The following is a 12,529-nucleotide window of genomic DNA, read 5'->3' as shown; positions in this document are numbered from 1 at the left end:
GGGGGAGGTCGAACAGTACATTTTAAATTTAAATGTTTATTTGAACATGTTACTCAACGGCTGTTCACTAATTTGTTATTTTTTGTTAAATTTTTCTAAATATCTCCAAATATTTATAGATTAATTTTTGAATTAAATTGCAAACTACCTGTTTGATGTATGTAAATATCAATTTACCATTAATTTTAATGTTATTTTTCTGTTGTCTGCTCAGAGAGTAAATCTTAATTTTCCCAAATATTTCTAACATTTTAACAATAAATAATTTCCATCGACAAACTATTCAAAACCCAAACCACCTGTTGATACCCTGCAACAAAGTCATGCTTTGGCCAGTGTTGGAAAACGTAGCTCCACAGCTGTTTTGCAAAGTTCTTAATTATATTTTTGTTTGCTTATTTTTCTCTTTTGTTTTCCTTTTGCTTGCAATTATTATGTTTATTTGGCATTATTTGACCCTCTTGTGCCTTGGTTTCACTCTTAACGATGCGAAATCCATCAAGAAATCGCAGGCTAATCTCTTGGAGCCAACACTTGACCCGGATGAGAAGCTGGGAAAGATGGGGAAGTCCCCACCCGACATCTCCAATGATGTGCAACGTGTGCAGGTTCCATTAGGTGCTCCGCCCGGCGAAGATGACTGGCAGGGCAAGTGGTTTCCCCATGCCCCGGGACAACAGCAGGAAGCGATGGAATCTAAAATGAAGAGCACCACCGAAGCAGTTGCTCCGCTGGAGTCCACAACCAAGGACGGTTGGGAGGGCAAGTGGTTTCCACAAGCCCCTGGCCAGCCGCACGTGGTAAAGAAAAAACCGCTGGTCGGTAAGGAAACCAAGTCGGAGGAGTCCACCACACAGGACCCTTGGCAGGGCAAATGGTTTCCCCAGGGTCCCAACGAACCTCACAAAACAAATCAGAGCATCTGTGATGATGGCAAGGTGAGTTTTGCTTTACAAATAATACTTAAAGGGTATTCCCCCAAAAACAGAAGCTATGGAACTAGGGGAATCCCCTTAAATTCTGCTAATGATAAGTATTAGTTATTTGTGCTATCATTGTTGTTACAATTTTTCAGAGCAACCTTGCCGTGGACTTCGATCCAAATGACATCCGTGATAGCCTGAATTACCTTTGCATCAGCAGCAATCGCAGCTTGTACCAGCCGGACTTGTCCAGAGAAGCCATTCTCACCGAGCACTTCCTGCCCAGCGCCTATCTGCCGCCTGCCAAGTGCCTTAATGAACCCATCAGTTACTCCCATCTGCCTGCCACCAAGTAAGGCAACCTACATACCAGAATTTCCTGCTAATCTTAAACTTGTATCTTTATTACCAGTGGTAATTATCGCCCTATGCCCGCTGAATATGGCACCTATTCCTACTTGCCACCTCAGCGATATGTTCGTAATCTGGCGGAAGGTGCCATCGTGATGCTCTACCATCCCTGCGCTTTTCCCGGCCAAGTCAAGAAGCTGCAGGACATCGTGGGTGGCTGCCTGTATCGCCATCTGGTGTCACCCTCGCTGGCTCTGAGTCCGGAGAGACCACTGGCCTTGCTCGCCTGGAGTCACAGCCTTGAGATGTCCGTGGTGGACCGTCAATTGGCGGCGGACTTCATCCAGAAACACTCTAAGAAGGGACCCCTTGCACCGGAGGAATTGTCGCGGGTGGTTGCCAAAAGACAGACCTACAAGGAGGGCCTCCTCACGGAAGCGCACTTGGTCACCACGGCGGATGACTACGAGGTGTGCGGCTACATGCAGGAGGAGATGTAGGGTCATGTAGGCTGTGTTACCTATTTTTTGTTAATAAACCTCGAATAATTTGTCATTTTTTTTTGACTTACTTACTTACCCATCTAACACATTTCATTGACTTGCATTCAGATTCGACTGCTGCAGTTGCAATTCAGGATAACTACACTTGTTTTAATTTTGTTTATTGGAAATAAACATTTAATTAATTATATGCACTTAATAATATAAATGTTTACACGATTTCAGTAGAAAAGTCGTTATTTTGAATTTTTTCCAGTGGGAACTTACCACGCTTGCAAATTAGCACTAACGCTTTCTGCGTTTTGGTATTTTTGCGTGTCTCGCTTACTGTCCTCGGTTCGGTTTAGTTCTCTTTTCTCCGGATAAAATCAAATTCAATAACCGATCGCCAAACGATCCCCTACTTGGTCGTCACATAAACAACGTCGCTCGAAAGCCGACGGCTGCATCACCATCCCCTCTCCGGAAAACCCAGGAAACCCCGGATCCAAAGTGTAGCCCCCCTTCGCAAAAGAAGAAGAAGAACAACAACATTAGTGGAGAGGTGAAACAAAGGAGACTCGCACTAAAAACAATTAATTTGGCAAATTGTGGGCTCCACAACGTCGATAAATCACGTGATTGTGCAGTTCGTATAGACCCAGACCAGAGCACTCAGCTATTTGCAGCGTATCCTGCTTGGATTTCAGGCTTTACATAACATCCAAGGCGGGCCATTCGAAGGAGAAGCGGAAAAGGATTGCGTACTCGGGAGTTGCAGTAGGTGGCGTAAGAAAGCCAGGAGCCAAGAACAACGCCAATACGGTTTACATAAGGGGGTCAGGATACTAAGGAAATCCCCAGATAACCCTCTACTTCCACCATGAACAACCTGGCAGACACTGTGGTAGTTGATCCTGGATTCGGTGGCGGGGACAAGCAGCAGCAGGCAGGACCGGCGCCCCAGGATGCCAGCGTGGTGGTTCCACCGCCGGCCACCAAGCAATCCTCGGCTCTGAAGAAGACCAGTCGCTACAGGAGCCGCTCGCTTAGTGCCTCCTCAACGGATTCCTTCAGCTCCGCTAGCTACACGGGCAGCAGCGAGGATGGCGACGACGTGCCGCCCAGGGAAAAGGTCCAAAAGAACTCCAGAGGCAGCTCCGACTTTTGTGTAAGGAACATAGCCGCCCAGCATGCATTTGGACGGCGGGAGATCGAGATCGCGGAGCAGGAGATGCCGGGCATCATAGCGCTAAAGAAGCGGGCAGCCGAGGACAAGCCGCTGAAGGATGCCAAGATCGTGGGATGCACACACATCAACGCCCAGACTGCGGTGCTCATCGAGACGCTGGTGGAACTCGGCGCCAGTGTGCGTTGGGCCGCCTGCAACATTTACTCCACGCAGGTGAGCTCTGGTTTACGACCCTTACGCCATATTCGTTTAGCTATTTACTACCCTACGTCGCGTAAAAAGTCATGGGGTTTTAACGTTTTGGTTTATAAATTATACATTTGTGGCGACGAAAAGCCACATGTAGGCTGCTAAATGCATTTAATGGATATATTTGAAGTCATTTTCCAATATTTATTTAAATTCATATGCGTATGTCTGGCTTGGTCACTTGATCTGCTCGGTCGCTTGGAGACAATTGTTGTCACGCCAGGCGGCGCAAACAAATGATCAATCAAGCCATGTTAATCAATTAAGCGCCCGCGGCTCAAGTGTTTGGCAATCGCTGAGTAATTGATGTGCCCTGAATTGGGTCGCCATATCATTGGGAGTGGATGTTATGGACGCAGTTTGGCTTCCAGCATCGGATCGGCTGCGGTTACTCGATCTGTTTGCCTATTCCTGCGGCGTGGCTGATGCAATTATCACGAGTCTGCTGACTCTAAACAATTTATGGGACCTCCAATGAAGCGATGCGAGTGCCAGGGCGCGAGCACAGGCCCTCCCCCGATCATTTATGCACCCATCCGTCTCAGCTTTTATCGCCCACGGCCCCACGACAGCCTGTCACGCTGATTCACCTGTATCACCTCGGACTTATCAGCCGAGCTACGAGTGCCGTGCTTAGCGAGGGTGGAGCCCGATACCTATCAGTCCGATATAAGTCAGATATTAGCAAACGTTTACGCTGCATTAGGGTGGCTCGATTTATCAGGCCAAGCGTACTTTCACAACTCTTGAGGGCTTTACCTGTTTGACAATCATTTGTTTTTAGCTTTGAAGGACTATTATTTTTAGAAAAAACTGAAACCATTGCTTATTATCCCGACTGGTTTGTGCTACACTAAAAACTTATTATTTTTTAGAACGAAGTGGCCGCTGCTTTGGCAGAATCCGGAATCCCGATCTTCGCATGGCGCGGCGAGACGGAGGAGGACTTTTGGTGGTGCATCGATCGCTGCGTGAACGCAGAGAACTGGCAGCCAAACATGATCCTGGACGATGGCGGCGATGCCACGCACCTGATGCTGAAAAAGTACCCGACCATGTTCAAGTTGGTCAAGGGAATCGTGGAGGAAAGCGTCACCGGAGTGCACAGACTCTATCAGCTCTCTAAGGCCGGCAAGCTCACGGTGCCAGCAATGAATGTAAACGATTCGGTGACAAAGACCAAGTTCGACAACCTGTACAGCTGTAAGGAATCCATCCTAGACAGTCTCAAGCGTTCCACGGATGTGATGTTCGGTGGCAAGCAGGTCGTGGTCTGTGGCTACGGCGATGTGGGCAAGGGATGTGCTCAGGCTCTAAAGGGACAGGTGAATAGTTCTTACTACAATTATGGTACCTTAACTCACTTTTAAATCTGAACATTTCAGGGCTGCATTGTGTACATCACGGAGATCGATCCCATTTGCGCACTGCAGGCCAGTATGGATGGATTCCGTGTGGTCAAGCTGAACGAGGTGATTCGCAACGTGGACATTGTGGTGACGGCGACAGGCAACAAGAACGTGGTGGTGCGCGAGCACATGGACAAGATGAAGAGTGGCTGCATCGTGTGCAATATGGGACACTCGAACACGGAAATCGATGTGAATGGTCTGCGCACACCGGACTTGACCTGGGAGAAGGTGCGCTCCCAGGTGGACCACATTATCTGGCCGGAGGGCAAGTACATCATACTGCTGGCCGAGGGCAGACTGGTTAACCTGAGCTGCTCCAGCATCCCCTCGTTCGCCGTGTCCATCACCTCGGCCACCCAGGCCTTGGCCCTGATTGAGCTTTTCAATGCCCCGCCCGGACGCTACAAGTCGGATGTCTACTTGCTGCCCAAGAAGATGGACGAATATGTTGCCAGCCTGCACTTGCCCACCTTCGATGCCCATTTGACAGAGCTGAGCGACGAGCAGGCCAAGTACATGGGCCTGAACAAGGCCGGTCCTTTCAAGCCCAACTACTACCGCTACTAGGAAGAAATATGGGCGGATGCGGACAATAACACCAGCAATTAGAAGAAACAACGCCAACGAAAGTATTGTCTTTGCGAAGAAGTAAAACTATTTAAAACAATTGTTGACACACACACGGAAAACACAAAAGGATACGGAAAGGAGAACACAAAGTTACTATTACCATTGTATTGATTAGTTTAGCTCGAGCGGAATTCTTTGTTGCTTTTTGTTAGCATTTAAAGTCTTCGACATAGTATTTAGCACTCGCTTTAGCCGCAGGAGTATTCCCTCCGTTTACTTATCAACCATGACTCTTTGATCCCCAAACTAATCTTGCCCCAAGAATTTATCCCATTCAACAGTTTGTGTAGCCGGTTACTTGAATTTATTTTAGATATTTCGAATGCCTGTTAATCAGACTGCTATAGCTCAAAAGACGCGATTAGTACTCTAAACGTATATTTCTAATTTGGAATTGATAATATTTGTAATTGATATACAAGCTGAGACATAATGGTATATTTGCATGATATTTATAAACCTATTTCGTGTAAAATCGATGTAAATTGTAATGTAAACGACTTTCCTGACTAATTCCTTTTTTGAGCTACGACAGCTGTGCAATTAGTGATCGATTTAACCTCTCGTATTGTTTACGTACTTAATTTGTTAATGTTTATGCCCCCGCTTTTGATTATGGCATTTTTGTACTTTCGTTTCGTCCCGAGAGCGTTGATGGAAATGCAGTGCAAAGTATTCCATTTATTCAATTATATACACGCTGGCATATATATCAGATCGAGAATTATATATATATATATACACTGCATATACACCTAATATGTATATTAGAAAAAGTGAAAAATGTTTGTAAGAAATTTGTGAGAAACGCAAAACAATAAAAAAAAGGGATTCTTTATTGAGCAATTAGATCTGTTCTACTGATTGATTTTTCCCCCGACAACCCGAATGGAAACCAGAAAAAGTAGCTTTCATATTTTTCAGATGCATCACTCGTCTATTTCTCTTTTTATTACTCGATACTTGCCTTAAACTTGTTATGTTTTTCTTTGATACTTTATAAAATGTAAACTACACGAGTTTGTCATAAAAAATCATACACGTTATGTATTACAATCGTTTTTTATATAATTTTCCCGTTCATCTTGCGCTTGTGGCATGAACTCTTCTTAAAATGCCGTAAAGTGCATATCAAACCCGTCCTAATTAGGTTAATGCTAAACACATGCGTCAACTAAATCTTAATCAAAGGTTGCGGAACAAACAAATCCAAGCGGAGCCGAAAGTTACAGGGGGATTGGTAAACCAGGCTGGCTGAGAGGCGTACACATATATTTGCATCTGGAGGGGATCGGAGGGCGGATCTAGTCGAGAAAGTGCGGCTTAAGATGCTTCAGCATGCCAAAGGTGCGGAACCGGCGGATCTTCATCACCTTCATCAGCTCGTCGTCGCAGATGGCGAACTGCTTGTTCTTGGGATCGTACAGATCCCGCTCCTTGATGATGGCCCACACCTTCTTCACCACCTCGTGGCGCGGCAGGGAGGACTCACCCATGAGGGCGCTCAGTTCCGGTGAGAGATTGTATGCTCGTGTGAAGCCGGTGCTCTTACGTCCCGTTCCTGCTCCTCCGGCCGCCTTGGTCTTTTTCTTGGCCGCCGGCTTCTTGACCACCTCGTAGTCAGAGTCCGAGCCGGCATCGCTCTCGGTGCCGGAATCGTCGGCATTAAGGGTCTTGCGCTTCTTCTTGGGTGCCTTGTGCTTCGTGGGCTGTGGCCTCTTCTTGGGGCCCGGCTTCTTCTTCTTCTGGGCCTCTTCCTCGCTGCTGCTGGGGTCCTCCTCCTCGCTGGGCTCGCTCTCATCGTCGGGATCGGCATCGGGATCCTTGCCGTCGTCATCGTCCTCATCCTCCTCGTCCTGCTGCTCGTTAATCACCTCCATCACGATCTTGTCAAACTCCTTCTTGCGGCTCAGCAGGGAGCAGTTTAGCTTCCCCTCCACCTGCTCGCGCACCCTCTTTGCCGAAATGGTGGCCAAATCGGCGTCCTTCAGCACCGCCTGAATTTCACGACGCAGGTCCTCGCTGGAGATGTCCGACATCTTTGTTCGTGGTGTTCCTCGTTTTCCTGCGGTACACGTAGGTCTTTCAGCCTGCGGGTCATGTTAGGGGCATTTTCGATTATTCCAGTATAAGCACAAAGTATTCCCAGCTATTTTTCACTTACCGGAGCTCCGTTTTCGGTGGTAAATTCACGTTTTTCGGGATTCTTTGCGGCGATTAAAAAGACAGCCCTTTTTCGTTTTTTCTTTACACCAAGAAGTCCCGGCGTCTCTATAGGGTTGCAACTTGATGACAGCTCCAATCGGTATCGATAATTGTTTTCAGGCAGCGCTGCCAAATCTGGCTAGATGTCAGGTGTACCAAAAACTGTCTATTTTGTAAACAATTTAAATAAATCTGATAAATGTTCTTTACTCCAATTCATTAAATGCGATTAGGGTGTCAGCTGCTTTAAACACAGGATCACTGCTCTAAAATATTTGTTTAAAACATTACTGTTGTAAAAAACTATTCCAAGGTATGGTTCTGATTCAATGTCATTAGAAAGGTTCAAAAATGTTTCACCCCGCAAAAATTTTTCAACTATTCCTCAAAAAGTTTTGAATGAGTATAATATAATTTAACGATCATAGCTGCATTTTTCGTAGCTTTATAATATATGTTGTATTTGTTAAAAGTTATTTCGCTATCGATTTCCAATCGCCATTGATTGCAAAATTGTAAGAATCTGGTCACCCGAAATCAGCTCTAATCTGTTGACATATCGATAGTCTTAGCTAGCCATCGATTCTTTTACCAGCTCTAAGAACGTCGCGTATTTGTTAAAAACTAAAACTAAATAATATTTAACATTCGACTTAAGTTCGCCCCGCGCCTCCAAACGCTTCTCCAATGTGTAATAAGTTCTTGGCTTTATCGTTGGCCGTCTACGTGTCGCGAAATCCGCTGCGATTTGAGCAGCTGCAGCAACAATAACAATATATATAAAAGAGACCAGCAACAACTACAAACACACACAACCACAGCAACAACAACAACGTGCGCTGAGGTAATTTTGCTATTTTTTCTGCTTCTTTTTTGTTTATTTATATAAATGAGCGTGTGTGCGAGTTTTGTGCGTGCGATGTGCGTGAGATTCCCGTCTAAATTTGATTTTTGCTGCAATTTTTATGTAGGCCCCCTTTATTTAATTGCATTTATGTATATCTATCTGTCGGCTGCTTTTAATCCGCTTTCTGCCAGAGATTCGCAAAGTTTTCGCATCTCCCTTTGGCTCCTATTCGTCGCTTTTCGCTACTCCGCTTTGTGCCGCAGCTTCGCGTCTTTGTTTTGCCGGCGTTTCGACGGCTTTTTGTTGTCTTCTTTTGTCCGAGACTGCGACGCCCTTTTTCCAATTGGAATTTTCGCTCTTCTGAATTTAAGTTTTTTGATTAGAAACAAATAATCAACTACAACAAATAAATGTGCAGCTTACAGTACAACATATAATACAGAATATTTAAATTCTTATAGATATATTGAGTGCATCCATGTAATGCATATTATAGGGGCTTGACTGTACTGTGCCTCATAAAACTATTATTGTTTCTAATATTGCTATTTCTACTGAGTCAGTTCCTTGGGCTGATGGCATTAGATTCAGAAATTTCGTGAGGGAATTACCCGGTATCTATAAAAATGTGTGCTGAGATACATATGTACATACGTACCTACATATACACAAACATATGTAACTATAAAACTGATAAAAAATGCACAATCCGTGATAAGAGTACAAAGAACTTATTTCAATGTATAATTTAGCATCCAAAAAGCAATGACCCCGGGGAATATTATCGCTTAAGAAAAATTCTCAAACAATTTAAAATATTTTAGTGGTTTAATTCGGTATATTTACAGAAATTAATGAATGTTTTGTAACATTATTAGCCGATCTAAATATTTATTTATTGCAGCGGGTGTGCTACGTGTTGCCAAGCATTCATTTCTTATTTTTGTTAGTCTTTTTATTTATTTTGGCTTGTTGTCGCCGCACAGTGCCTGCTTTAAGTTTGCACCCGCTACCTGTTGCTATTTGCGCCGACAAAAATGATAGCATAGTTTTCGCAGTCAGTGTGGAAAACAGATTTTGGATTTCATCGTTTCTTCAAACCAATTATATGTTCTTGGCATAGTTTTTGTTTTTATTTCAACAATCTAACATTTCTCATTTAAGTAATCACATAAATTATCGCAGGTTATGAAATCAGGCGACGAAATAGGTTTTTTAAAGATTTTGTTCCCATATAAATAGATCCCTTAGGAAACATAACTATTAATGAATTGAAATATACGTCCTCTTCATGTATAATACATTAATTAATACATTAAAGTGCAGTAAAGAATTGTTTTCATTTATTATAATAATTTAAAAATTTGGTAAAAAAGGGTAAATAAAGAAATAATGGTTGAGAAAATCTCGTATAGTTTCCCGCTGTTTCGAATGATTTTTGTTTATAGCTGCTTTAAAACTAAATGCCCGCTGTGCCGTTTCGTCATTATGAAACGACGTCAAGTAAAAGCAGCAAAACTTTCGCATGGTGAAAAATGTTTTTCAATTTTCCGCCGCCGCTGCTGCCCCCGAAAGACGAGAGAAAGACTTTTCTCGCCCACGCCGAAAATTCTGACGCGCTCGATTTGTGTTTGTCTTGATGCCGTGTTCCCATACTTTTTATGCTATCCGCTAATAATTTATGCACAAAAATCCAGAAATAAATAAGCAATGCCTGCATTAAGGCAATCGAAAAGTGAGTGTGCGGGGGGCGTTCTTGGTGCACAGTGGGCCATTAACGTCGGCCCACTCATAACTCACAGGCCAAACTATTTGCCTGTGACCCTGGGCGAGGTGCTTGACAGCGGCAACAATTAGATTCGGATGGATGTGCATGTAGCTTTTTATGTTTCTAGCATGTGCACCATAAAAGTGTGCAAAACGCCGAAATTCGCCAATAAATTCCCTTTTTTCGGTGCATTCTGCTTGGCCCTGGCATTGCACTTGCAGCATGGAAAGTGGGAAGTTGTGCAATGGCCGCAAATGGAAAATTCGCATGGGCGTTATTTTCCCATGAAATACGGTTCACTTTGTTTACGACAATTTCCCAATCGCAGGCTGCACAAAAAACGCTTTAAATCGAAAAAGATATACCCATAGATACAGTGCCTAAAAACTCAAACCGCTCGGGAGTTTAGAAATTATGGAAAATAACTTAAAATCATTTCTAAGTGGTTAACTACTTATTATGGGATCTAAGTACTAAGTGGTTGCATGTAATGGTTTGATATTTATGTCCATGATATGCTGGTATCCACTGTATTGGGGGGCTGGGAATAGTTTGTGACTACAGGCGTCATAAAACAGCACGCCCACAACCATGACACAATCGAAGATGATGCCTGGTAATCCGCCGCCCATTCGCCCGATTTTCCCCGGGGGTCTGAAAAGCCTTTTGACGTTTGCGCCCAATTTGGCCATAAATTTAAGAAATGATTCTATACAAAGTTCTGCACTCGTCAGTCGGGCAGAGCAAGCATTTTGTGTCGCTAAATCAAAACGAACGACAGCGAAAATCAGAGCTGAGTCAATTTTATTATTTTTAGTTGCTGCTTTCGGTATGTGCTTTTATGTTATACTTTTAAACGTATATTTCTATTTGCGAATAATAAGAAATATATATTGGCGCTATATTTAACCCAATTAGTTGAAGCGTTCTAAATTTATATTTGCGATTTACTTTGATTTTCATTTGCCTGCATTCCTCGGCCGCAAATCAATCGAAAGAGCAAATTCGATGGGGATACTGATCGGGGATTAGTCATGCAGGTGGTTCTCACTACATCTTTTGGCCCACCACAATTAAATTGAAATCAATTCGCAGCTCGGTGTGTGTGTTTAGATTCTACAACCATCATAAATTATATTTTATGGCTGGAATCGATTCCCCAACGTCCAATTGCCCAATTTGTGAATTTGTTTATTGGCAGAAAATTATGCTGCGATCTGGCGAAAGTTTTTTCAGAGACGTTGCTTTTCAAGGTCGTTGAAATGTTTGCAAAGGATTTTTGCAGTTAAGATCTCTGCTTTGGATGGTGGCCAAATAATAAATATTATTTTTTTTCGCATTTTTCACTTGGCATATCTTTTTGTTGCTCCTTGGGATATGGAGGCTCGGGAAAATAAATAGAAGGTGTCGAGGACTGGAAAATGAAATGGGGAAATATATTTTAGGAAGTCAGTCGTAAATAATATATATTTAAAGTGTTTAGGCTATACTCAGATGCGAATACTGCTTGCTTTAAGATGCATTGAACTTTAGGGGGCCACATTTGGTTACTGCCTAACTTGTTTTGGGGACTATGAGACTATTATTTATACAAGGAAATGTCAAATACTGATTGGAAAAGAAATTGGACTGCTTCATATAATCGTATTTGGTAAAAATGATACTATGTATCACTTAAAAGACCAGTAATTGCTGTTTCGTGACAGCCAAGGATTCGGCACTAATCAGTTTTAACCTTTGAGGGACCTTGGCGCATTTCCCCGAAACCGAACCCACCCGAAGATGATTAGACTAAGTGCAGGCAGACGCCTTGACCCACAAACCCACTTAGGAACCGATCCCAAACGATCGTAAGACCCCAAGTACCCGACTAAGTGAGCAACTCTCCTTAGTGTAGGGTGCTTGGGAAAGTAGACCGAAAACTTTGAAGAAAACTTTTCGAAATTAAGAGCCGTGCGCCGATCTCTACGGCCGGACTCTCCGGCGAGAGGATCTACAGTTCTATTTTCGAAAAAGCGTTTTCGAAACTCGGAGAGTGAAAGAGCGAGCTGCTGCTCGTCGATTCGGTTGTTGTTCGTGTAGGAAATGTGAAAGTTCATTGTTTCATTGAGGAAAAATGGTGAAAAAGCCAAATTATCTAACATTGGCGAGATGCCGCGGAGGAGAGGCGTTCGAAAATTTTGAAGATTTCGAATTCGGTATTCGAAATGGGAGCAGATCGCCGTGCGCCCGGAATATCTACACTCAGTGGTCTCTGCGGAGGTTTCACGTTTGAACGTCTCTCGAACGAAAACAGACGATTTTCACGGAAAAGCGCAATGTGAAAGCCAAAAAAGACTAGAAATAGCCTGGCGTGACGTCCCACACAGACGACAGACAGCAGAACGATTAGCACCGTCAGTAGCGGACTATAGCGAACCGAGAGAGGATCTTACGCCCGATCTAACCGATCTAACTGATCTTAAAGTGT

At 43.7% G+C, this 12,529-nt stretch overlaps 3 protein-coding genes across 4 annotated transcripts; 2 read left to right on the top strand and 1 right to left on the bottom strand.

Moving 5' to 3' along the window:
* The first annotated feature begins 335 nt into the window (after positions 1-335).
* On the top strand, positions 336-1,829 carry LOC122616347. The gene is made up of 3 exons (XM_043791776.1): positions 336-938; positions 1,076-1,275; positions 1,336-1,829. Exons 1-3 carry the CDS (start codon positions 435-437, stop codon positions 1,772-1,774), a joined length of 1,143 nt encoding a protein of 380 aa, XP_043647711.1. The 5' UTR covers positions 336-434; the 3' UTR covers positions 1,775-1,829.
* A 256-nt stretch (positions 1,830-2,085) lies between these two features.
* LOC122616346 (adenosylhomocysteinase-like 1) lies at positions 2,086-6,067 on the top strand. 2 transcript variants are annotated; one of them, XM_043791775.1, is made up of 4 exons: positions 2,086-2,405; positions 2,467-3,161; positions 4,073-4,522; positions 4,583-6,067. In XM_043791775.1, the coding sequence occupies exons 2-4, from the start codon at positions 2,640-2,642 to the stop codon at positions 5,174-5,176; spliced, it is 1,566 nt and encodes a 521-aa protein (XP_043647710.1). In that variant the 5' UTR covers positions 2,086-2,405; positions 2,467-2,639; the 3' UTR covers positions 5,177-6,067. The 2 variants fall into 2 exon arrangements, with proteins under 2 accessions (XP_043647710.1, XP_043647709.1); XM_043791774.1 differs by having other exon boundaries at positions 2,086-3,161.
* Positions 6,068-6,153: 86 nt separating this feature from the next.
* LOC122616348 (upstream activation factor subunit spp27) lies at positions 6,154-7,563 on the bottom strand. Its single transcript, XM_043791777.1, has 2 exons — positions 7,404-7,563; positions 6,154-7,329 (listed from the first exon to the last, which is right to left on the bottom strand). Exon 2 carries the CDS (start codon positions 7,276-7,278, stop codon positions 6,544-6,546), a length of 735 nt encoding a protein of 244 aa, XP_043647712.1. The 5' UTR covers positions 7,279-7,329; positions 7,404-7,563; the 3' UTR covers positions 6,154-6,543.
* Between the last annotated feature and the right edge of the window lie 4,966 nt (positions 7,564-12,529).

This window comes from Drosophila teissieri, chromosome 3L, assembly GCF_016746235.2.
Source record: "Drosophila teissieri strain GT53w chromosome 3L, Prin_Dtei_1.1, whole genome shotgun sequence".
Classification (NCBI taxonomy): Eukaryota; Metazoa; Arthropoda; class Insecta; order Diptera; family Drosophilidae; genus Drosophila; species Drosophila teissieri.
Note: the sequence above shows the minus strand (reverse complement) of the source record. Positions and strands in the feature narration are given on the sequence as shown.